Source organism: Sprattus sprattus (genome assembly GCF_963457725.1).
Source record: "Sprattus sprattus genome assembly, chromosome: 12".
Lineage (NCBI taxonomy): Eukaryota > Metazoa > Chordata > Actinopteri > Clupeiformes > Clupeidae > Sprattus > Sprattus sprattus.
The window spans coordinates 18,662,551-18,686,710 of NC_137910.1; the positions used below are offsets into that span (position 1 = coordinate 18,662,551).

Below are 24,160 nucleotides of genomic sequence, written 5' to 3' on the forward strand. Positions count from 1 at the left end.
TACTCCTTAATCTTGATCAAGTTGGGTATTGAGACACCACTAGCTCTCACATGAACGCGCAATTTCAAGGGTAAGGGGTAAGATAAGGGGTAAGGGGAAGTATTGAGATTGGCCCTTAGTAATTATTTCCCTTGACTTTTATCTGCTGTATGAATATTCAGCAACTTATCAATTCTGCTTTTCACAACAGACCCCTGTCCCTACACATAAAATGTGAAGTGAAATTGCAGCAAAACTAATACTCCTCCTACTCCTAATACTAAACAAACATGCTCCTTTGCAGGCTTTCTAAGCAGAGGGAACAGACTTGGCCAGAACTTGGCGGGCCTTCCTCAGGCGCTCCATTCTCTTCAAAAGATACTCTCTCTTCGTGGCTATATCAGACTTCTCTTGTATGAAGCTGCCTGCATCCTTGTGTCTTATCATGCCTAACATGGCTGTCTTCACATTAACAAGGTACTGCTCCATCATGTGATACAGCAAAATCAGGGGCACCTGATTGGCTAGGCGATCGGAGGTGATCTGAGGACACATAACCAAATCAGATGAAAGTAAACACATAGGGAAAGTATAGACACGTACACAAGTACACAAGAAGACAAGTACAAAGGCGACGTACAGTGAAGTAGGCATTTAGATGATGAGCCATCTCACGAACGTCTGCGTTGATAACATTTAACCCCCCTTTCCAGATTTTGTCAGGAGATGCAGGTGTGAATTTGTCAGCTTCTAACTGGCGGCTATAGAGGCTATCTTGCGAGTAGACGATTTTCTCCATCTTAAACTGTGACCTCAGTTTCTCCTCAGCCCTCTCATACTCCAGCTCTCTTAGGTCCTCCAGTGGCTCCTTAGCTGCCCTCATCAGATTGGGATAAGCTTCAAAAAAGCTGCTGGTGGTTTGGTTCACAGCAAGTCTAATGATGTCTATTTAAGATAACAGAAGAAAAAGAATGTAAGGTTAAGGCTGAGTCTCCCAGTTGGACTTAAAAGCAAGTAACCGACATGCCACCAAAGTGATCCAGTTCAGTGTTAACGTTGGAAACAGCAAGCTGATCCAATGAGTTCAAATTAAATTAAACTGATATTAAACTAGCCACACTCCTCCCACAATTGGAAGTCATTAAAAAAGCAGTGAGTGAATATGAACTTGAGTAATGAGTTTAGTTTTGTAAATGTAACACTGAACAATCATGACCTTTGTGAGATAAAGATGAAACAGAGAAAAAGACACTTCTCTTCAACCTGTGGTAGTTTGTAGGAGGTTCATTGCCGGTTCTTCTAAATCCTCCACATGTTTTCTGACAATGTTTTCAAATGTCCTGTAGTTCACAAAGCCAGGTAGCTCTTTGCCTCTGTGAATTCTAGTGTATTCCTCCATCTTATCTCGTAAATGCTCCTGTACTAAAGACAGAAGTATTTAAAAATAACGTATATAAATTGTCAGGTAAAAAGACAAAACTCAAATTTAACAGTTTTTGTTTCCTCATAGTTACACTTTACATTTACAGTTATATTTCCCAGATCTCCACCACATAGGAGAATGGACCAATTATGAACCAGGTTTGCATCAGCAAACCAATGGTATGACAAGAACTTACACTGAAGGGCTTTTTTGTCAAGTTCTGTCTTCCAATTACTGAATTCTCTCTGAATTTTTGTAAAAACCCGTGTGAACGTGTCTCCTACATCCTCCTCTGCATTGACAATGTCTGTGATAACCTGGTTGAATCTGCTTATTTTCTGTAACATACAACATTACATTTTTCAAAAAAACAATTCACTCGAAGGACTGCAGATTTTATTAACACACAACTTTCAATTCACCTCAATGAGGAAGTTGCCCCTTTCGGTTTCATCTTGAGGGACTCCATCTCCCAGCATTCTCAGCTCTGTAGAAGTCTTCTCCAGCTTTTCTTTAATCTGTTTTTCCAACTGGGGAAGGGATCTCTGACATAATGTACAAAAACACACAATACTTGTTATTATCACAAAACAGTACTACGCAATGAAGCAATGCTTTACAGACTAAATATACTTTGCATGAGTAGGTCATATTTCAAAGTATTCTACCGTAATTATGTGCTAGTTTGAGAGTCAATTAATCTTTTTTTTTTATCTACTATGCTTTAAGTTGTGTTTTTTTTCGAGATTTAAATTATTGATTCAAATCACTTGGGTCTTTTGTGTGGTTGTAATCCTACCTTGCAAGATAATAGTTTTAGTAGCCTAGTATAACCAGACACATACTGAGGTGGCATCCTGGTGTTTTAGAACTATTTAGAATATTCTAATTCTGAGACAAACACGACTTTGTGAACTATTAATGTTACAGTATATACACAAAACTGAATGATTGATTTCAGTGCAAACAACTGAAGTTCACCCATCATTAGCATTATGAGAACTCACGTTAATGTGAGATACCAGTTCTTTGGTAAGCCTTTCAGATAGGTGGGGAATAGAAGCTTTCCCTTCATCCAGAAAAATGCTACGGATGAGAAATGAAAACACAGGAAGAGATTCATGGTTATACTGATTCGTCCATTTTAGTCAGTCATTACCGAATATGGCTTTACTGTCCTTACCGGAAGTGAGTGTGGTCTTCAAAGAACTTCCTCTCCTTCTCCAGAGCTTTGGTCAGAGACAAGTTGTCATTGATGTCTAGCTGGCCTCGACACTTCACCACCATGTAGCCTTTCTTGAGCGGGATGACCAGATTGTTGAGAGTACTGACAACATTGTCCTCTGCTCCTTTGTCCACTAGGTCAGGTTTCGTCAGGATGCCTGAAGGTGAGACAATGTGACCTGTGTATTGTGACCTTGGACCATCAACAAGAGCATGGAAATGCATTTGGTAAAATAACTAATTAGACACCACTTTCTGGGTCCAACCATGTGCTATCACTTAAAAGTCACTTTACAAAATGAACGAAAAAGTTCTGTAAAGGCATGCAAAACAACACATGACAAGGCCGACACCTTTCCTCTGTCTATATAAATTAAAAACCTTTAGAAAATGTGAATAACTACATTACCCAAAGTCCTCTGCCCATCAGGATCCACTGTTTTAGCCATCTTCAGAGCCTCTGTGGTGGCTATGTCAACATTTGCAGGTACCACAACCAAATTGATGGTCTCTTGCTTGTCAATGAACATCTCTATTAGTTTCTTAATCTGTAACACAAGGGTGTGTGCAGGATGAGGGCTGTGTCACGTACAAAGTACAACAACATTTTTTGTTGTACAAGTTATTATATGTTGCATAAAAAATCGTTAACTATATGTGTCTTTCAGACATACTGTAATTGTAACGGGCTATGAGTAGTGCCGCACGCCAATACACACAGACACGCATGCACTCAATCATGCCTGATTAACTCCAGTCCACTAGGGAGCAGTGAGGGTTCATTGAAGGCACTCGGCAAGGCAGGGATAAGAGAAGGAATGTAGGAGCTTGTGTTTGAACTCCATGCCTTTGACACCTGCTTTTGTTCTTCACTTCTTAAGGTTATCCAACCTTTCCTTTTCGGTGAAGTGTGTATGTTCTAACAACAAGCAGACTGGTTATTGAAGTGTTACTTTGTTGAAGGGTGTTTGTTTGTGTGTGTGTGTGTTTAGTGATGTTGGTCGAGTATGATTGCACATGGTTTTGGGCAACTGATGATGAAGCCTGTCTTTTACAGTTTTTTACAATCGGATACACACTAAAATCAAAATTGTAACACAATTATCAAAACCTTCACTCAAGGAGCAAAACAACGGCTCAGATCTGCACAACTATAAGCACATTTAAACATCACACTTTTTGCGAAACCATACACACAAGTGATTTGCAAAGCACTAAACACACTTTTATGCTTTAGACACAGACGTATATCAAGAGGTCACTTCCTTGCAATTCCAAAACACTCTGTCAAGTTACCACACCTACGAGCCGGTCAAATAAACACAGCCATCAAGTGCCCAAGCACATGATTGCTTAATTGTAGACACAACAAACAGGTTTAAGCACTATAGAAATGCAGCAGATGAGTAACTGTAATCTGTCTTCAACCAAAATGGAAGGAGTCAAAAGAAGAAGAGTGAGGGTGAGAGGGGGAATCCACAGAGGAGGAGAAGGAGGAAGAGGCCGAGGCCATGCCATGAGGCTGAGGTCAAGGTGGAAGTAGAGGAAGAGGAAGACCTGTAGCAGGAGGAAAATGTGCTCAAAGAAGAAGAAGACCAAATGTATCAAATACAGTAAACTTGAAAGGAGGACAGGCCCATATTCACGCAAGAACAAGATATAGAGATCATAAACATGCTTTTGGCAAATACGTAATGCTATCAGGCTCAGAGAAATTCAAGCAAACATTATCGGTGACCATGCCATTTTCAATACAGTAATATCCATCAGGTCTCTCAGTCAACACTGGCGACACTGACAAATCTGTACATTTCACTGTAAATGGAATTGTAACCTGTATTGGAAACATCTTTTTACCTTTGTCTGATATTTGCTGAGCTTACAGTGTTATGCACACTACTGAAGTAGCATGAAAACTGGGACATGTTTTGTTGTGATTCTCCATGTTGACATGTTGACTGATTTGGGTATATGGAGAGAATTACGTAAATAATATTTTCATCAGCATTGGTCTTGGGTAGTGTTTTTACTGTATTGTGTATTTTCACTTTCTCTGTGTACTTCACTTACACTACTCTAATCACTGAGAAGTAGTATTGCTAAAAGTGTTTTAGGTTTATAACAGAAGTGTGTAAGTGGTACAAACAGAATTCAGTATATGCAATGTGTGTGTTTCATATGGTAACAAAATATGGTTTTGTTAAATGAGTGTATAGATTTTACAAGAGTGTTTCATTTTGCAATGGATCTGATGTTTTTGCTCTTTGGGTATGTGGTTGTGCTTATTGTGTGAGGCAATTGAAAAGCAAAACAAAGCAGTAAAAATTGTGTGTATCCGATCGTTAAAAAACTGTATTGTGTGTGTGTGTGTGTGTTTAGTGATGTTTGTAGAGTATGATTGCACATGGTTTTGGGCAACTGATGATGATGGCCTGTCTTTTATTGTAGCCTGTTTTTATGGATATTTAATAAAGTTGAACTCCATGCCTTTGACACCTGCTTTTGTTTTTCACTTCTTACAGTTTTTTACGATCGGATACACACAATTTTGACTGCTTTGTTTTGCTTTTCAATCGCCTCAATCTATACACTCATTTAACAAAACCATATTTTGTTACCATATGAAACACACACATTGCATATACTGAATTCTGTTTGTACCACTTACACACTTCTGTTATAAACCTAAAACACTTTTAGCAATACTCCTTCTCAGTGATTAGAGTAGTGTAAGTGAAGTACACAGAGAAAGTGAAAATACACAATACAGTAAAAACACTACACAAGACCAATGCTGATGAAAATATTATTTACGTAATTCTCAAATCAGTCAACATGTCAAGATGGAGAATCACAACAAAACATGTCCTAGTTTTCATGCTACTTCAGTAGTGTGCATAACACTGTAAGCTCAGCAAATATCAGACAAACTTGAAAACTTCTACTTCCACCTTGACCTCAGCCTCATGGCATGGCCTCGGCCTCTTCCTCTTCCTCCTTCTCCTCCTCTGTGGATTCCCCCTCTCTCCCTCACTCTTCATCTTCTTCTTCTGACCATTCCACTTTGGTTGAAGACAGATTACAGTTACTCGTCTGCTGCATATCTATGGTGCTTAAACCTGTTTGTTGTGTCTACAATTAAGCAATCACGTGTTTGGGCACTTGATGGCTGTGTTTATTTGACCGGCTCATGTGTGGTAATTTGGCAGTCAGTGTTTTGGAATTGCAAGGAAGTGACCTCTTGATATACGTCTGTGTCTAAAGCATAAAAGTGTGTTTAGTGCTTTGCAAATCACTTGTGTGTATGGTTTTGCAAAAAGTGTGATGTTTAAATGTGCTTATAGTTGTGCAGATCTGAGCCGTTGTTTTGCTCCTTGAGTGAAGGTTTTGATAATTGTGTTACACTTTTGATTTTAGTGTGTATCCGATTGTAAAAAACTGTAAGTGCAAATAACCTGTTTGTACTGGCCCAAGTTCCCCTAGACTTGAGGCTAGTAACATAATCAATCTATTTCCTCTCACCTGTTCTTCAATATCATGGGACTGGTTGCCTGTGGCAACTCTTGCAATGCCTGGCAGATCAATAAGAGTCAGATCAGGTACATTGGTGGAATGGATCTCCAGGTTAATCATCTCGTGGCTGATGCCTTTCCCTTGACCAGCGAGAGCATTCTGAGCTGTAAGACAAGAAACTCATCAAGAAATGATCCGAACTTGATTTAATGTACAGTAAGGACAACATTGATCACAGAACATTATGAAGGTAAATCAAGTCTATGGATGCTTTGAGTTTACTAGTATGCCGTTACAGACACCTTAGCCAGTGGTTATTATTGGGGCAAAACAAATCAGACACATCTCAAATACAGGCCCATGTGTTTACCCAGATCTACACATACATCTACTATAACAAACGGGCACAGAGACCTTTGACCACAGCATCTCCCACTTCTGCTGGGTTTTCTAGCTCCAATTTGATCTTGTTCTGGTACGAAAGACTCCCATACCAGGGAGTGCCTTTTTTCACTCTCTTCAACTTCAGTACCAATGGGCAGCGTGTAACAATGCCTGGACATTCAAAATGAACAAAAGGCATTCATCTTCATTAAGAGCGTAACAGTTTTCAAATACTGGTTAAGGCAGCACAACTCAATAAAGGACATCGTATGTACACACATCACATGGACACACTGCTGTCCAGACCTGAACTTTAAACTCTGTTCTTAATGCTCTAGGGCACAAACCGCATAAAGCATTCATGCCAAAGGTAATACTAGACCAGGAAGCATACGCTGAAATTCAATGCCATGTTGGTGTTATCTTACCAGTGCCTCTGGGCAGTGCCACTCCTGAGAGGGCTTCAAGCACCGAGCTCTTGCCTGAACTCTGGTCCCCGATGACAGCGATGGCAGGTAGGGCCAGGTCCTGCTCTACTCCCAGGGACCTCAGGGAGTCCACCAAGTCAATGCAGGGGCGCACTTTTTCTTCATAATGCTGGGAAAGATGGCTGATCTCTTCAAGCATTGTAGGATTCTTACGCACTTTACGTTATTACAGATTATCACAGTTTTCTGTCCTTCCAGATAGTATCCCCCGATGAACTGTCAAAATGTTTTCTGTGAAACTGGCAACAACAGCTTCTAATCAAATCAGGCTCTTTCTGTCCACAGAACACACCTTCACTGAAAGGTGTTGTCAAGTTTCTTCTGAGCTCTGCTCCGACCACGCCCTCTTCAGCACACTCACTCTCACTCACACTCCCAGCTGCATTGGCGTAACGTAGTTACGAAAGACCCAGGTGCAGGCTATTATAACGGGCCCTAGTCAGTGGCGTAAGGTAGTTATGACGGGCCCTAATGCACACACACCATTAGCGTATATATATTTGAACAACAATGTGTTGGATTTTACAGTCAAATTAGTTACTTCGGCTATTGTTTTGGGAAAGAAGACAGGTCGACGAGAAAGTGATCATAAACATGGATAGTGCTTTGACTCGCGGTTACGTGGACACTGTCAAAGTGCTGAAACATTCTTAAAACACTGATGAAAGTGAAGGGACCAGTCATTTGAGATTTAATAAGTCAATAATTCTATGTTATTTATATTTAGTATAAATGTTTTGGATTTAACTAGCATGTAAGCATTTCCTGGGTGAATATACTTGGTCTCGACCTGGGAGAGAGGTGTGAGATTGCTCTCACCTCTCCCCCCCAGGTCGAGAAAAAGGGGCCTTGTCCCCATGGTCTATTTGAATAGACGGTAACACCCCTTAATATCAGTGTATTTAACAGACTCTCTCAAGGGATAATCAGATTATCTTGAGGTGAAGCTCTGGGCAAGTTGGACTTCAAGCTCTGTCTCACGATGATGGCCATAATTGTACAAAGATTAAAACCTGGATCTTGACTGACAAATCAAAGACTGGTCTCCAATATATGGTATAAAACTAAATACTATTAAAAGGCATTATTTGGTACACAATAAACAGGCGCTCAGCGACGACCTGACTCAGAAATGAGAACAACCTTAAATAAGGGCTCTGCAGTTTGAAGGATAGGAGTTGTGCCTGCTGTATGACCAGGCAAAATTCAATTTAGACATAAATCAGCCTATGGGCCCCGGCAATGGGCCCCCAAGACCCAAGGGCCCAGGTGCGACCGCACCCGCTGCACCCCCTATAGTTACGCCCCTGCTCAGCTGCATGTCATCAGTCTCGTTCATTGTCCCAACTGCACGCCATTCACCTCTCCCAATCAAACACACCGTTTTCACTCCCTACATATACCCTTGACTCCCCTCACTCCATGTCTGGTCGCGTTACCCAGAGTTCCGTGCATACAACCCCAGTTCTATTGTGACTTTCTTGTCCGGCTGTGAGCCGAGTATTTCTGTTCTGCACCCTTGCGCACATTAGCCAGAGTAAGACTCTGTTTGTTGGCTCTTTAATTTATGTCCCCAGTTTTAGTTTCTTTGTGTTAGTTTGGTATCCCCTGTTAGTTTGTTAGTTTATTAGTTTCTCAATGTTTGTGACAGGTAATTCCGAAATACTGTTTATGACGTCAGAATATATTAACAAACAACAAACAAACAAACAAACAAACACTGACAAACAAACAAACAAGGCTGACTTCAGTCAGTTTTTAATTGCACAATCAACACACAGCCACACACACGTGCATATATAGTGGCGACACAGGGCACACACACACACACGCAGGCCTGAGGTTGTGGTGAATTTAATCTCTGCATTTCTCCCATCCCGGACTTCCCTTCCTCCAGGACCCCCAGTAGCAGTGTGCAGCCTTTAGGCGCCGGGGGACCAAGTCAAGTAATCCGTCTTGGTCGGGGAGGGACAGTTCAGTTTTCTGTTGGGGTTCTTAGTGGATGAAACCCCTTGTGAACACGGGGAGAACATGCAAACTCCACACAGAATGGCCCGAAGTTTGCATGTTCTCCCCGTGTTCACAAGTTAATCAAGTGTCTAATAATATATACCTTGTATCAATCATGTGCTTATGTAAGCAGGAACATGGCTTTTCTGAGTTTCTGTGTGTGTAACTTAGATTATTAGGTGCCACTTAGTCTGCATCTGTGCAAGAGCATGTTTGGACCATAGGTGATAAGAAGGGTCGAACTGTGCTTCTTTCTTTCGACCTTGTGCAAAACTGATCATTGCAAGACAGGGACCCTCGGACGCAGGCCCGTATTAAGACTTCATGGTGCCCCATGGGCAACAGTGACTCTGGTGCCCACCTACCCCCACCCCGCAGAACACAAACCATACCTATCTAGGGGTGTTTTAGTCCTTGAGTAGAAAAATACTTTCTTACTTTACTCAAGTATTATTTCTGAATATCTGTACTTTACTTGATTGTTTTTTTTATACATACAGTACTTTATTGCATTTTCACTTGGGTGCCCTGCTTGCACAGACACAACGCAGGAGGCACCACAGACAAACTGAGACACATAGTGGGACGTTAACTAAAGCGATTTTTTTGGTCACTGTTGTCCCAAATGTATGTAGTGTATAATTGCAATTACATGTTTTATTATTGTTATTATTATTACTATATACGTATATTAAAAAATATATATGTTGTTGCTTGGGGCATAGACATATATATGTCTATGGGAGTAAGTGTTGCCTGTTACCGGGATTGTCCATGTTTTTTGTAGCCTGTCCCGGAAAATTTCTAAATTCATGGGCTTTATCAACATGAACATTCCTGATCATAAAATAATTTTTCCTGCGAGTCCATACACTCAAAATAAGCATTGTATCTCATTGTGCTAAAACTCTCTCTCATGCGCAGACTGCACGGCCACTAGGGTTGTGACGTAGCATAGACTATATCGCTCGCGCTGATGCTTGCTATCGGAGGGCGTGTGAAAGAGGAGGTTAAGGCACTTGCTGCACGTTACTGTAAGGTTGTTCTGAATAGAAACCACGTTGACATGGGAGTGGAGACTGAGGAAGAGGATGGCATTACTGGGACTGACAGGCCAGTTAAAAAGAAAATGAAACGTAACTCTTGTTTAAATATGGTTTATGAATAAAACCAACTACACAAAGAAGCCTACAGAGTTAGGTTGCGGTCCAAAAGTCTACATTTGTAAATTGTGTGGCATTTATTTGTGAATCACAAAATACATTTGTGAATAGCATGACATTTATTTGTGTATTTTGAAACTATTCTAACTCCATATACTTGACTGTAGCCTAGTTCAAACCTACATGCAAGAAGAGAATATGTAAACAAATAACATCTGTCCCGCAAAGACTTTCATACGTCATACGCATGCGACGTTACCCATCGCAACGGTAATCATCTGCAAAGGGTAAACACAAGAGCTAGCTTACCAGACAAAACAAGCAATCTATCGACGGGTTTCTCTGTTGCAACCTACGACCAATGCCTAAAATCAGGTAAGTTCCCTTCACGACAATATTTGCATACATAACTAATCTAGTTAGCAAGCAAATTAACGTTAGAAAGCAGACGGGAAAAGTCGGGAACGTCGCTTACCAACTATCGCCACTACCATAGTGGCTAGCTAGCTAAAGCTGAATAGTTCTATACAATTTACGTTGAGCAAATATCAATTTTAATGCAGCACTGATACATTATGGGAGCTAGCAGCGTTGGAGGTCCGCAGCCGAGAGAACGGTGCTGGCGATGAGGACACCGACCAGCAGGATCAGTCACTGCACGAAAGAACAGTGTTCTTTACCGGGAGCAAGTCGGGGGTAAAATTGCAGTGGACTGCCATGACTTTATAATTGCATTGTTTATCATCACTACCACTCTCATCAAAGTGGTATAGTTTGATTTAGTCACTCAGATTTGAAGTGTTTTGCGTTTATTCCAGGGTAAAACAACGATTTTACTTCGGTGCCTTGACAGGTAAACACAGGCCCATCACAACACTTATCTTACGTTAATGTTTCAACTTGCAAACACTTCAAATTACATCTCTTACATTCACAGAGATGAACCACCTAAACCTACACTCGCGTTAGAGTACACATTCGGGAGAAGAGCTCGGGGGCACAATACGGTAGGGTACAGGCATTTATCTCCATGGGCTTCAATATGAACAGGTTTTCCTTAATAGGTTAGCGTACCTGTATCTTCAGCTCCTTGGTGACCTGCTTGTGTTGTTCCTCCAAAAAAGCCCAAGGACATCGCACATTTTTGGGAGCTCGGAGGAGGAACATCGCTCTCAGACCTCGCTCAAATCCCCATCAATGCACAGAATGTCAGGTTAGTATCTTTTAAACACCACTCAAAAACATTAACTTTATATTCTAAGTGCTATAATTATTGCAAAGTCACTGATAATAAGTAATTCATTGTCTATGCAATCTAATAGAACAGTGGAGCTGCAATGGCGAATGAAACTACGTTGTGGTTCTTGTATTATATATTGTTTTTGTTTGTGAGTTGTTATTATAAAATAATAATTGTGATATAATACATTTACTGAGCCCCTAAGGGGACATAAGCAAAAATAGAAATAAATCTTTAAAGTTTGTTTTGCGCACAAAAAACGTTTCCTTTTCTCATAAGAAAGTGTTGCCTGCGCATCAGATATCATACAATACTTTCTGCAGAAACTTCCTTGTGTGCACCAAACACTTAATGTAATGTAATTAATGTAATTGTTTTATAATAGTGTAATATGCATAATAATAACAAACACAGTAAGGAACTCTGTAACATTCACTTATTTCATTTACTGTAGTGTTTATAATAACGACAGTCTATAATAGACAACAATCTAATAACTTTTGACAGTGGTTGTAATGGTATTCATTAACCAGCAGGGGGCAATATATTTCCATCTTATGCATCTGAATATGATCAGCCTCCCTCTGCGTGTCTCACAGGGCCTTCTCTGTGGTGCTGGTTCTGGACCTGTCCAAGCCCAACTCCCTGTGGGCGACCCAGGAGAGGCTGCTCCAGGCTGCCAGGACCCAGGTGGAGAGGATCTGTTCTGGGCCTCAGAAAGGGGCTGACTCCCGATCCAGCAAGCAACATGATCAAACTGGAATCCCCCGCGTCCTCCCCGAAGACCATCCTGTGAGTTGGTCCAGTAGATTGACTAAGCTTAACTTAAGTTGTTCTCATTTGTAGCAGATGTCTAACTGCTCTCTACGGTTCTGTATTTGTCTTGTGATATTTACCCCTGGCTGTGGATGTTATTTCAGCACTCATCCCATTAGCCAATGGAATATTATAGTTAATGGTGCGACTAGTTGGGAAAGTCAGCACCAATGCCTCAGACCCTTTGTTAGTATTACTGGTGAAGTCTGAGAAGAAGTTGGTGAATAAAGGGTAGCGTAATTTAGATTTACATTAGAGTTCACCAGGGTCGTCATAAATAGAAAAGAATGACTCTGACATTCTCTGGTCACTTTTGTAATTTGTAAATGGCTAATAATTTAACATGTGAAAGTGTGAGAGTGGATTGCATGTATCAGTGGATGGAAGAGCATGTATAAACTGCCTGAATCCTTTACCAGGACAGAGAAATCATCAACCCATTTCCTGTCCCTCTGCTTCTGATTGGCAGCAAGTTTGACATCTTCCAGGTAATCAACCAATGGCAAACAGTTTTATGTGAGCGCACACTTTTGAGCTACAAAATTATTGTTATCAGGACAACAAAATGTGGGGAGGTCTTTCAAATAGTGAAACCTAGTGATGGTAAAAGACAGACAGTGGAAAAATAGATGGTGGAGAAACACACACCGAACATCTTGACAGTTTTATCCTTTTTTTACAGCCACATACACAGTTGTCAAGTACAATCAACATGTTTATGCTGGTCCCTCCCTGTTTAAAAAAATGAAGCTATAAGCTATAACCCTCTGTTGCCTACCCCTGTCTTAACTCTAGCACCCTGTGTTCACACTTACTTATATTTGTGGTGCGAAGGACTTTGAGTCGGAGAAGAGGAGGGTGATCTGTAAGACCCTGCGTTTCCTGGCTCACTACTACGGAGGATCACTCATCGTAAGACCAACATGTTCTCTAATACGTGGAGTGCAGGGTTCGCACAGGGTTGTTTATCAGTCATTTACAGATGCAGGCCAACACTAAATGATAAACATCTGATCCTCATAGATCATTTTAGCCATCACTGCAGTTATTAATAAACCTTATGTTTAATTTTTTATTATTTTTTTTAATTACAAGCAGGAGACTAGAATTGAGCCATTTGTCTGACGTTTGTCTGATGGTCTGTGCACCAACTCCTACTCCTATCTCTTTCATCCTCTCTTCATCGTAGTTTACCAGCAGTAAGTCAGAGGGGACCATGTCCAAAACCAAGAGCTTTGTCAGTCACCTTGCATTTGGGACAGACAGATCGTAAGCTGGTTGCTTCTATTGTTTGTTTTTATGTTTGTTTGTTTGTTTGTTTGTGGGTGAGTTCAGACCATATAATTGGAATGTTTGACATACCGTTGTTGGGAATTTTCCATTTGGGAACTGTTTCTAACCAATTCTATGGTTCAGACAATGCTATGAGACACCACTTTGGCCAAAGCTGATCGTGTTTGTATGCACTGTGGTTGCCTGGTAACCTCTGTCTTCTTGATTCCCAGGAAGTCCTTGGCCATTGACCCCAGTAAGCCTCTTGTCGTCCCTGCTGGCATGGACTCCTTGAGTCAGATCGGTGAGCTGCTCTTATCTCTGCCTATCCATGGCCTTCATTTACTGTAGTCAAGGGCAAGTGTGTTAGGGTCAGGGTCAAGTGTGATGAGAGTCTGCACAGTTGTACAATAAACTCGAGTGACTTGTCCGATAGTGCACCTAAAGGCTGGACATAATCCACCAGGCCTACTTAAGTTCATGTCATTTGATTTATAGGTTAGTTAGTGCATAGGACACATAGTGTTTCGTTTTATGACGTTAATAAACTGCCTTTTACCTATTTTCAGGTTCGCCACCCACCACAGATATTGACATTGGAAGTCTGCATGCCAGAAATCCACTAGATCTGTGGAAAAAAGTGTTTGAAAGGGTGTTCCCTCCAGAGGTACAACAGAGGGTCTTTCTCCTTCATAAACACAAACACAAACGCACACACACCCACACACAAACACACACACACACACACCCACACACAAACACACACACACACACACACCACACACGCTGTCCTAGACATCTCCTTAGTCATGCTTGTATGAGTTTGCTCATACAGCACACCCTCAAGTACACACACTCACGCTTATCTTCTGGATACACGTCTCACACACACACACACACTTTCTCTCTCTTACTCAATCAATCAATTCATCAATTAATGAATCAATCTCATCCCTCCAGAGTACCACAGAACGCAAACAGCTGAAGGACCCGGCCAAAGACCTGCAGTACAGTGAGCCCCTCATCGACTCCATGAGGGCCCAGAAGGACCAGGTACTGACCCCACCCAGACACGTCTTTTGGGTTCACAGAACCCCCTTCAACCCTCTGCACTCTCTGTCTGCACATAGTGGCTGGCAGTCATATATATATATTTATAGTTTTATAGTAATAGTATGTTTATAGTTAATAGTACCATGTATTATTGCTATTGTGTTGTATTCATACGTGTATATAGTCTTACATTAAGCTGTCGATAAAGAAATGAGAAAACGGCCATGGCTTTGAGATTAGGACAAAACATTGAGTCATGAGAATACTTAGAAAAACAATTACTAAAATGTCAGCAGTATAAAGAGATTGAATTGGATACTGTGTTGAATCCAGTGGACTTGCAAAGAAGACAAATGATTTTCGACCCTAGCTTATACACGCCGCGAATGTCCTTAAGTAACCTTTCCCCTGTCAACCGGTTGCCTTTTGGTCGACGCGTGCCCTATCTGCTTCCAATCATAACGAGCAGTAAACCCATAACACGGCCAGATAAAGCACGCCCAGCACGCCCACCCGTGTCTGCCTGCCTGCTTACACTACAGTTACCCTCTCAAACCCTCCCAACAACTCTCAGATGCAATGCCTCTCTTGGCTGGCCAACATCATGTGACCATTATCACAGGCAGGACTGTCTGTGTGACCTGTAGTAACCCCGTGGTGGAGAGGCCACCCCTCTTATCTGCTATGGTCTGTTTGCTCAGGCGATGACATGGCGGGGCGGCCTTTCCTACAGTTGGTATATGCGGTCGCCTAGGGCGCCACTCAAGAGGGGGGGCGCTAAAAACTGCGCCCAGTAAAAAAACTATATTTTGACATTAAAAAAACTAAAACTAACACCAGGGTAAAATGAGCCAAAAATCGAAAAGGGAGGGATATGTTCTTCATTGGTGTTATCAAAGCATGCTAGCACAGTACTTAAGCCGTTTGGTTAGAATGTTTGTGTGTCTTATGAAGAGGCTTAAGCCCAGCGGCATAACAATGACTAGACGGCCCGAGTACAAACCTCATCAATGGGCCATCATTGCCGTTGTAACGTCAGGTGAAATGAATGATATTGCAACCTCGCAAGGCGCAGGCAAATATACTTATGATGTACAATGCACATTAAGGGTTGCTACAATATGTTATCATGAAAACACTAATGACACAGTATTTCAGATCAAACTGATTTTGGACAGTGTATAATGAGCAGATTGACAACACATTGGGAAACATTAATACATCTTCTTCAGGGGGTTATCAAACATTATTGTGAATGACGAACATTTACATGGATTTATGGGAACAGCCACTCGACAGCGCCTCGTTTGCTGCAACCAATTACCAAACAAACTTCCTCCAACAATATCACGTAGATGGACGGTGCATAATAGGAGGGGGAATTGTTACTGGACTGTACTGGACTGCTGACGTCTGGCTCGTGTACCAGTAGAGTCTGACTACCTCAGTGGGTTCAGCTCCAGGTAGATGTGGATCTGCTGAATAAGGGCCAGATCCCAGTCTGGCAGAATCAGCCTCGCTCAGGATCATTTTCACTGAAGCTTGGATACATACAAATGCCTCAAGTAGAAACATTTGGAATCCAGTCAAGATATTTAGAATACGAATGCTAGAATTTCCGTCCATCGCCAACATATTGAGTTGTTGATACCCGTCTTTGTCTTGCTGTTTCACAGCGTTGACATCACACACCACATACAGGATGCTGGCACCACTCCCCATCATTCTCTCCCATTCTCTCACTTTCAGATCTTCAATTCAGTTTAATTTTATTTATAGTATAGCATCAAAACAAAACAATTGTCTCAATGCACTTTACAGAGCCTAGGGCCTGAACCTGAACCCCAACTATTCTATTCAATAAAAGCAAAGACAAAGCCCAAACTGAATGTAAATATCTAAAGGAGGGTTTAAACTGCAATGTTTGTTTGTTTCTTTTCTCTCAAGGAGCTTGACCAATACAAGAGAGATGCAACAAAGTCATGGAAAGGCCTGGAGTTGGAGACCTAATATTTAACTTTAGCCCAATTGCCCAAACGCACACAACAAATTCAGACCCACCAGCCTTTAAAATATTTAAAAAAAATGCAGAATACCGCATGCAGACTACATCACATCATGCTTTGACATTTTGTATTGATATTTTTGTACTTTATTTAAGCTCTATTTTGTCCTTTTTGTATACAATAAATTGCATTGACACACTCTGCAGTGTACATTATCTGTAAAACATTCACCATGGTCACATTTATTACAATGTAAAGCGCAACAATAAATTATGTGCTAGAATGTTTCAATGAAAAAAATAGACTTAAAAACGTAATATACTGCTTTGATTTAGGCTACATTGGTGGCATGCTGAAGTTCCATTCCTTGGACACACTAGTGCCCATCACCTCTTTAAAGAAAAAAAAAACACATTGACAGAATATGCAGAGATGGTAATATAAGATGTGGGCATTTTCATCAAAGGGACTGGATGAATATGGCTATTCACAATGGCAGAATTAAGAATACATTACTGTGATAAAGTCCTTTTTTTGTCCTCCAGAATTTGTGCAGTACATGAGCAGAATATTCTGCAGAAATCTGTCCAACAACGGTATAAAGTCGCATGTCTAGCAGGCAATTCTATTTACAAAGTTGATAGCCTGGACAAGCCTTTCCATTTTGGGCGCCTGAGGTGAGTGATTGTTTCTGCCGTGTGTGTCAGCGGCGGACGATGCGGTCTCGGATCTTGAATGTGATGACTCCTAGGAGGACGAGTGCAGGCAGGAAGGCGTAGAGAAGCAGGAAGTCCTGGGTGTAGCGCGACAGAGCGTCAGGGTAGCCCTGATCAATCACCTGATTCCCCTCCTTAATCACACATGCCCCAGGTAGCATAGATGTGTCAGCTGCAAGTGAATGTGACATATTAGTTTATATTTGATGTTTGCCAATTGAGCCATACAGACCCCTTAAGCATTCCACACCTCATTCTCGTGGGAGAGACCTTACATGGTTCTACATGATGAGTGACCAAGACTGAGTGAAGAGTGGATGGTAAAACTGTGGATTTTAATGGAAAGCTGCCATAAAATTATTCCAATTAACACATGACAATAAAAAGGTAAGTGACCTAAAGTAACCCGTAACCCCAGGTGTCTCCAGCAGTAACAAATGGCAGCTCGTCATAAACGTCAGCCGCTTAATAACTTAACCTCTGGAGATTTAGTAACGCATAAGTCAGATAAAACATATCGCTCATGGGTGTGTGTGTGTGTGGGGGGGGGGGGGGGTTGTCATGGATGAACGGCCAGAAGAGGTGTGTGTGTGTGTGTGAATCTTACTGCAGGTGAAGTTAAGGTTGTGGAACTCGGTGACGATGAGCAGCTCACAGCCGTACTTCTGAAAGGTCAGATAGCTAAGCCACTGAAACACCACTGGCATCTGCTCGGTGCTCCTGTAAACACACACACACACACACACACACATTCAGTTAATCATATTGCTTGATATACTCTCAGTCTAATATACCATAGTAATGTTTGATGATGATATGCTTAATACAGTGGTACAGGAGGTACCACCGGAGGTACCAAAGAAGTCGTTTAGTAATCAGAAGGTTGCTAGTTTGGTTCCCTGTCACAGCAATCTTGAGCAAGACACTGAACCCCTCATTTCTCCTGATGTGCAGTGTGCCATCAGTGTAAATGTAAAAAATGTGTAAACATACATGTAAGACGCTTTGGATAAAAGCGTCTGCTAAATGACTAAATGTGTGCGTGTGTGTGTGTGTGTGTGTGTGTGAATGTGAGTATACAATTCTGTGGTATATAAAATGTTTCTGTACGCTTAACTAGTGGAAGAATGCCCAGAGAAAGGCTGGAGAGCACTATGTGCCAGATGAAAACAAACAAACAAATGTGCCCTTACAAAAATCAGCCATTTAATGCCCTTAGGTTTGAACTTGACTTTAAGTATACCCTCAGATACGACAGTGACCTTCAGAATGTCACAATAATGTAATAAAACAATAGAAAAGATACAACATGGACTTCACTGCTGATAGTGTCATGTCTGTTTGACATCCAAACACCTGCTTCATAAGCTAAAGAAATATTTTGCGGCTGGATCTTTGAAGGTTCCCAGAGTTAAGGATCAGATTGGGCGTGTCCTGTGCCACCATCACTCTGAGAGAGGGAAGCTTGAGCTCAGGTGATGCCCATGACTGGACAGGGATGATGATTGGTTATCAAGAGCTCAGGGAAAGCAATGATTATTTTGGTGGATGATTAGCTAGCGAGAAGCTAAGGAGATAGCGATGATTATTTTGGTGGATGATTAGCTAGCGAGAAGCTAAGGAGATAGCGATGATTATTCATGATGGATGATGATTAGCTAGCGAGAAGCTAAAATGATAAAAATGATTATTCATGGCGGATGATGATTAGCTAGCGAAATGATTATTCAGGGTGCTGACTGGGTGCAAACTCACCTGAGGAAGCCGGAACCCACCAGGATGCCGGCTATGTTGAGCAGCGCCACCCCGCTGTTCACCATATTGGGGTCCTGTACCACCCCCAGGAGCACCAGCGTCAGGAGCTCCCCGATGACGTGGGGAACCATGATGACTGCAGAGAAACACAGGAACCGGTTGGGGTCAGGGTTCATGCCCACCGTCCTGAGAAAAGGGACAAATGTCATTGGTAAGCACAGTTACAAACATACTATATAAACAGCAACATCAACAAATGCATGCATTACACATGACATATTTAATCTCTGTATTAATATCTGTATTTTTTTACATAAACACACATACTACAGACACATTGATGTATATGATATGTACAATCAGTACTAATGGTGACACAAATCTATGGATTAAGCTCACACACAAACACACACTCACATGCTTCCTCACAGTCTCTGACAAAGATTCTGAATGAAGAGTGGTAGATAATTGTAGTTATTGTAGAATAAAGATGGACCTTTTTCAGTATCTCACCATAATAAGACATCACATACGCACACGCACACGCGCACGCGCACGCGCACGCGCACACGCACACGCACACACACACACACAATACCCACCAGTAGAGGAAGGAGGTGAAGATGAAGACACTAATGATGCTGAAGGGAAGGATATGGAAGATATAGGCCAGAAACATCTGCCACTTTTGATAGAGACCGTCCTTACTCTCCTGATCCGATATAGCCCTGAGTGCAGGAACTATACACATACACACACACACACACACACACACACACACACACACACACACACACAGACACACACACACGCACACAAAGACACAAATACACATACACGTACACGTGTACACACACACACACACACACACACACACACACAGACACAAACACACGCACACAAACACACACACAAAAGGAGAGAGAAGCAGATAAACACCAGCAACATTAGCAGAAGATAAATTAATGTCAAGTAGGTTTGGTTTAGATCCTGTAAGTTCTTGTATTGCAAATCTTTGCCACTGTCACCCATACATTTGTTCTAGGGGGGTATTTAAATAAATAAAAGTGAATTGAAATCATCAGCTTGGTGACCCATATTTGAGAACTGAGATTAAATAAATAGCCCAGAACATTTCAGGGCTTATTTTGGGAGGATCACATGCATTTATAACTTGTTGATAGACAAGTGTTTTCTGGGAAATGGCATAGTTTCATGACTTCAGGAAGAAATAATCAAAATTTCGTATTTATTTTTTTAACCAGCTCACTATATCTGTACTCAACATGCATTGAGAGCTAATGAACAGAGAGAATGTGGGTAGGCAGAACCATGCTAGTTAAACACCTATGGATGACAAACCTATCAAAGCGACTGGGGCTAACGCGATTGCTGCTGTCCCAGAGATAAGAAGACAGAGAAGAGAGTTTTTCGGTCACTGGCCTTTCACCTAGAGAACAGTGACATGAAACCTTTATGAGTGCAGAAGCACTCAATCACGATACGAGGCCTTACATACGTAACTCCAGCAGGTCCCTTGACTGGAACACTATCTCCCGTCACTGTTGTGCCAGTTCTTTCCTAGAGGACTATACTGTGGCACCGGTTATGCAAGCTAATCTACAAAGGCTATCAACACACGAAATGCTTTCAGTAAATATAAACCCAAAAACTACCAGATTTTGTTCACAAGGTATAATTGTAAAAACATTATTTACAAATGTTCATGATTATAAAGTGATTATACTTGTTGTTGTGTGTGTTTTTTGTGGCATCTGTCATGCAGGCTTATCAACATATGAAGCGCATGAGTGGCCTGATGTAAAGTAGATTACACGCAGTGTATTCACATGGCAAGAGTTCACATTCTAGAGACGTGTTAAAATTATGGATTCGAAAACCAAAGGTTAGCAAGGCTACATGTACAGGCTCCTAACTGTCACATTTCCTTGTACTTGTGGCCAATTCCTTTTTGAAACCCACCTTCACGAATGGTTTGGACTGGTTTTAAAATTTCGAATCAAATTCCACTAATGCTGTAATAACTCCCACTCACATTTAGCCTATATGTTGTCTGCCAGTGCATAGGTTATACATACAATGCAAAAGTGGATGTGCTTTGTGTGTGTAGAAACGAGCGCACTCACACAGGGCCACAGCGTTGAGCATGCCAGTGTAGGGCGAGGCGCCCATGGCCTGGTAGATGATGCCGATGCGGTCCTGCACAGCCCCCTTGTTGACGTCATCATCCAGCCGCATGACGAAGAACGCCACAAAGAACCCGTAGATGAGGTTCTGGGAGAGGCGCATCAGAACTCCCATTCGGTCCCGGGAGAGATTCCTCATGGTTCTCCTGCAGAGGGACGAGTGCTTATTCACTGATGAGTGCCATCACTCACTCATTCACTCACTCATTAATTCATTCATTCAGTCATTCAATCACTCAATCAAACAAACACAATGAACTGAAAGAAAAGAGCAGGATGTTTCATTACTGACTCATACAATTGTTTCTTCATCCATCCATTCATCCATCCTTCATCCATCCATTCATCCATCCTTCCATCCATTCATCCATCCATTCATGCATTCATTCATGTATCACTCAACTTATTTGTTCATACATTCATCCATTCAGTCATTCACGCACTCGCTCACTCAGTCATTCACTCGCTCGCTCTTTCATTCATTCATTCATCCATTCATCCACTCAGTCAGACACACACTATGAAAATGACAGAGAGAGAGAGACTGATGCTTATATCAACAGTCATTCACTCAAACTTCCTTAAGCCTTTGGAGGTCCTACCTGATGAGCACTCCAAGTTTGGACATGCCGTTGGGCGACTCTTTGCTCTTGAAGGGGATGCTGGGTTTGTCCTGCCTCTGGCATGCCTGTTGCGTCTTTCCCAGCATGCTCTGGTAGATCTCTGAGCTCTGATAGGCTGATGTGATCTCGTGCATGCGGCTGGAGGTGGCTGCCTCTCTCTCGCTGCAGCGGGTGTCCACTGACGTTAGGTCGACTGCCAAGCAGAGGGAACTACGGGTCATTTGTCTGAACAAAAAAGCTTGTTGTCTTTTTCAGTCCCACTGTTTGGTGTTTGTTTAACAAGATGTCAATGCAAAACATCACATTTCAAACACAGAACTTACACACTAAAAAATAACTACTGCATTCATATTTGTCTCTATCCCTGGTATCCAAAGTAACACAAATTGTACTCAGTCTGAAGGGTCAAAGTGAACTTCATGTTAAAGCTCTGATGGGCAGAGCATCCCTCAACACAGGCCATCTTATAATAATATAACAATATCAAATACAAATGAAAGAAAAGCAAACTGTGCAGGGCATACCGTAGATATCAAACGGGTTGCAGTACTCGGGGCATTCATAGCCGAGGCCACTGAAGAAGTCCACCATCTGCCCCGGCTCCCCACAGAACACCAGCTCACCCAGACTCATTATGGCAATCCTACTGAACACCTAACTCAGCACACACACACACACACACACACACACACACACACACACACACACACACACACACACACACACACACACACACACACACACACACACACACACATACAGCCTCAGTCAGGTCTCTAGAGTCCAACGGTTTTCACATCAGTCAGTACATGCAACACCAAAACAGACCAACATGTAAACACATATTTAAAGGCCCAATATGCAACAATTGTGCTTCAGGACTAGGGTTAGGATAAGCAGTTTAACCTTAAAATAACAGCTTAAAAAAAATTGGGGCGCTACAATGACTTTTAATATGGAGAATTGCGTCCGTGCCAATGGCATAGCAGGGTCGATAGGCATATAACTGCGTTCTGTAGTTTTGCCTGCCGATGCCCGCTGACCAGACTTTGATTACCTTCTGCCGATCTAGTAAGTAGCTTATTTGCCGTCTTGCTTAGTCTTGTGTTGCACATGATTGATGTTTGACTGTGTAAGGACAGTCGTTGAGTAATTAGTTTGTCATAATGTCAAAGTCAGCACATTTCAAGAGATTTCGTTAGTTTTAGCTGCTAGCATACCTTAACGAATAGCTATTAATCCTTAATGCACCTTTAAGGCTAAATTGCAAAAAGATTTGTGTTCAGAGTTTATGAAAGTGAAATAATCACACATTACAGCATAAAAAGTAGCTTAAGACTTTTAGAGAAAGGGTCCATTGGATTGCATTTTTATTCGTTGTATTATAATAAATTATAACACACATATAATAATAACAGTTTTATATAACATTTATTGCATTTTTATTACAAGTCCAGACAGGACATGTCAGACCACCCTGTCGTACTCACCCTGAAGAGTTCTGAGCGAGGTTGATGGATGGTTACTATGACGATGCGACCTCTCCTTGCCAACTCCGCCAACAGCACCACTATCTGATTGGCTGTCATACTGTCCAGGCCTGTGGTTGGCTCGTCCAGCAGTATCACCTCTGCCATGACGCAGGTTGATGACATCACGCATCATCCCAAGTAGAGAGAGAACAAAGAAGAGAGAAACCACAAAGGTGAAGAACACATTTCACAAACTTTTCCAAAGTCCACTTTGGTCCTGAGTGAAAAAAGCCCTCGGAGACAAGCCTGCCGTCTCTCTTGTTCATTTTGCCAATTAGGACAATTAAAAGATTGGCTTTTGTGTGCGGGGGGAGGGAAATTAAAAGTGGCATTAAGTGATTTATTTATCCATTTCTGTCTTGATGAGGGGACGCCTCGGTTGGGAACCCTTCATAATTGTGTGCCCTTATTGAGTGGAGCGGTATCACTAATCCCCCATCCTTCGTCCCAAGAACCCCCACCTCAAAGTCCCACCCGTCTTGATGAAGCCCACAAAGACCCTCCCAAAGGACTCAGCTTAATCCTGGAGGTGTGATAACCCCCTCATCCTTTCATTTGCCTCTCTCCCCTCCTCTGTCTTCCTCTCTGTCTATCTTCAAATGTTTTTATTTTAATTTTTTTAAAGAAGAGTGGAGGGACCTTATATAGAATAGGTTGAGGGTCACCTAGGTTTTAGAGGTTTGACTTTATCAACAGAAGTTAAATCCACAAACACAACGCCCAGGACACAATGCATACAGGCCTAAGAATTGTATA

General features: G+C 41.7%; 3 protein-coding genes across 3 annotated transcripts in view; 1 reads left to right on the forward strand and 2 right to left on the reverse strand.

Annotated features, from left to right (window-relative positions):
- Positions 1 to 288: 288 nt before the first annotated feature.
- Positions 289 to 8,350, reverse strand: LOC308373565 (interferon-induced GTP-binding protein MxE-like; the record flags this gene model as incomplete). Its single annotated transcript, XM_080849136.1, has 12 exons — positions 289 to 522; positions 620 to 924; positions 1,243 to 1,401; positions 1,599 to 1,740; positions 1,825 to 1,947; positions 2,410 to 2,488; positions 2,586 to 2,784; positions 3,036 to 3,174; positions 6,149 to 6,303; positions 6,554 to 6,694; positions 6,952 to 7,167; positions 8,293 to 8,350. The coding sequence occupies 12 exons, from the start codon at positions 8,348 to 8,350 to the stop codon at positions 289 to 291; spliced, it is 1,950 nt and encodes a 649-aa protein (XP_080705262.1).
- Positions 8,351 to 10,448: 2,098 nt separating this feature from the next.
- On the forward strand, positions 10,449 to 16,575 carry dync2li1 (dynein, cytoplasmic 2, light intermediate chain 1; the record flags this gene model as incomplete). Its single annotated transcript, XM_080848297.1, has 13 exons — positions 10,449 to 10,559; positions 10,748 to 10,880; positions 11,003 to 11,037; positions 11,122 to 11,191; positions 11,309 to 11,397; positions 12,024 to 12,216; positions 12,660 to 12,728; positions 13,075 to 13,152; positions 13,430 to 13,509; positions 13,746 to 13,816; positions 14,082 to 14,179; positions 14,473 to 14,565; positions 16,513 to 16,575. The coding sequence occupies exons 1-13, from the start codon at positions 10,546 to 10,548 to the stop codon at positions 16,573 to 16,575; spliced, it is 1,086 nt and encodes a 361-aa protein (XP_080704423.1). The 5' UTR covers positions 10,449 to 10,545.
- Positions 16,576 to 17,274: 699 nt separating this feature from the next.
- The window catches only part of abcg5 (ATP-binding cassette, sub-family G (WHITE), member 5), a gene marked incomplete at both ends in the record, with an annotated part of 13,753 nt that continues 6,867 nt past the window's right edge, over positions 17,275 to 24,160 (reverse strand). Inside the window, 8 exons of the mRNA XM_080849185.1 lie at positions 17,275 to 17,459; positions 17,895 to 18,007; positions 19,043 to 19,228; positions 19,645 to 19,783; positions 21,190 to 21,395; positions 21,852 to 22,065; positions 22,397 to 22,526; positions 23,363 to 23,502. Coding sequence (XP_080705311.1) covers positions 17,275 to 17,459; positions 17,895 to 18,007; positions 19,043 to 19,228; positions 19,645 to 19,783; positions 21,190 to 21,395; positions 21,852 to 22,065; positions 22,397 to 22,526; positions 23,363 to 23,502 — 1,313 coding nt within the window. The remainder of the gene's footprint in view (positions 17,460 to 17,894; positions 18,008 to 19,042; positions 19,229 to 19,644; positions 19,784 to 21,189; positions 21,396 to 21,851; positions 22,066 to 22,396; positions 22,527 to 23,362; positions 23,503 to 24,160) is intronic.